Source organism: Pundamilia nyererei, unplaced genomic scaffold, assembly GCF_000239375.1.
Source record: "Pundamilia nyererei isolate P.nyererei 1_Seehausen unplaced genomic scaffold, PunNye1.0 scaffold00237, whole genome shotgun sequence".
Taxonomy (NCBI): domain Eukaryota; kingdom Metazoa; phylum Chordata; class Actinopteri; order Cichliformes; family Cichlidae; genus Pundamilia; species Pundamilia nyererei.
The window spans coordinates 310607-311584 of record NW_005187638.1 but is presented as its reverse complement, the minus strand read 5'-3'; the positions used below and the strand labels follow the sequence as shown (position 1 = coordinate 311584).

General features: G+C 34.4%; 1 protein-coding gene across 1 annotated transcript in view; it reads right to left on the bottom strand.

Annotated features, from left to right (window-relative positions):
- Positions 1-978, bottom strand: part of LOC106456452 (uncharacterized) — a 31682-nt gene that overhangs the window by 2759 nt on the left and 27945 nt on the right. Inside the window, exon 4 of the mRNA XM_013914914.1 lies at positions 745-894. Within this exon, the coding sequence (XP_013770368.1) occupies positions 745-894 (150 nt within the window). The remainder of the gene's footprint in view (positions 1-744; positions 895-978) is intronic.

The following is a 978-nucleotide window of genomic DNA, read 5'->3' as shown; positions in this document are numbered from 1 at the left end:
TTTAACTTGAGAGTAGACGCTCTCCTCAGGCGGCTCTCGCTTCTTTCTTCCTCGTGTTTTTCTTTCAGAGAAATTTAGTGCAGCATAGTTTAGTTCTTCAGCTTTGGTCTGCATTGTAAGTACAACAGACAAAACAAATTTTTCTTAATCTGGTTTAGATGGTTATACTAACTTTTCAGACATTTTAACTAAACACCAATATTTTTATTACTTACCGGTTGGCGTAAAGCGTCATTTTGTGCTTCAGTTATTGCACTTTCTGCTATAAACATGAGATCATAGTAACAAATACAAATTACTAAAATGCAATTAATATGCAAATTACTTCTGAATTTGTTATAACCATAAAATTCCCCGATAGAAATAAATTCTTCCAATAATTAACATAGGAATAAAAACCACCATGGAGTGTTAATAATATTTGCAGTGCATACAATGACTATCTCCCCCATGGATTTATTTTACATAAATGATTAGTCTTTAAATTATTTAAGTGTAATGGGATAATCTTAGATACCTGTAGCTCTTACCTTTAATTGGTGTACGTATTCTTTGTTTGCAAACAAGGAAAATATTCCCAAAGACAGAAATGGCCAAACAGACTATTAAGGCTATTTGAAGAAACTCCATTTTTTTGGCTTGCTCTATAAAAAACAAACAAAAAAATATGTTCTCAGAATGTCTCATCACTCATATTTTAACATATTTGAAGTATAAACACCAGTACTGAACACAAAATCATACCAAGTTCGAGTGTCGTCCCATTTCCAAATAATATCTCTCCACATGTGGCCACAGCGCAGTAGTAAGTCCCTGCATCGGAGGAGCTGACGTTCTTAGAGAAGTGATAAATGCATCTTTTCTGAGTGTCAGATCTTTTCTCACATTCATCATGTGTATTTACATCAGCGTAAATGACTGGATGAGATTCATGAGATCTGTCTCTGAACCAAAGAACTCTGAGACCTCCTGGACACG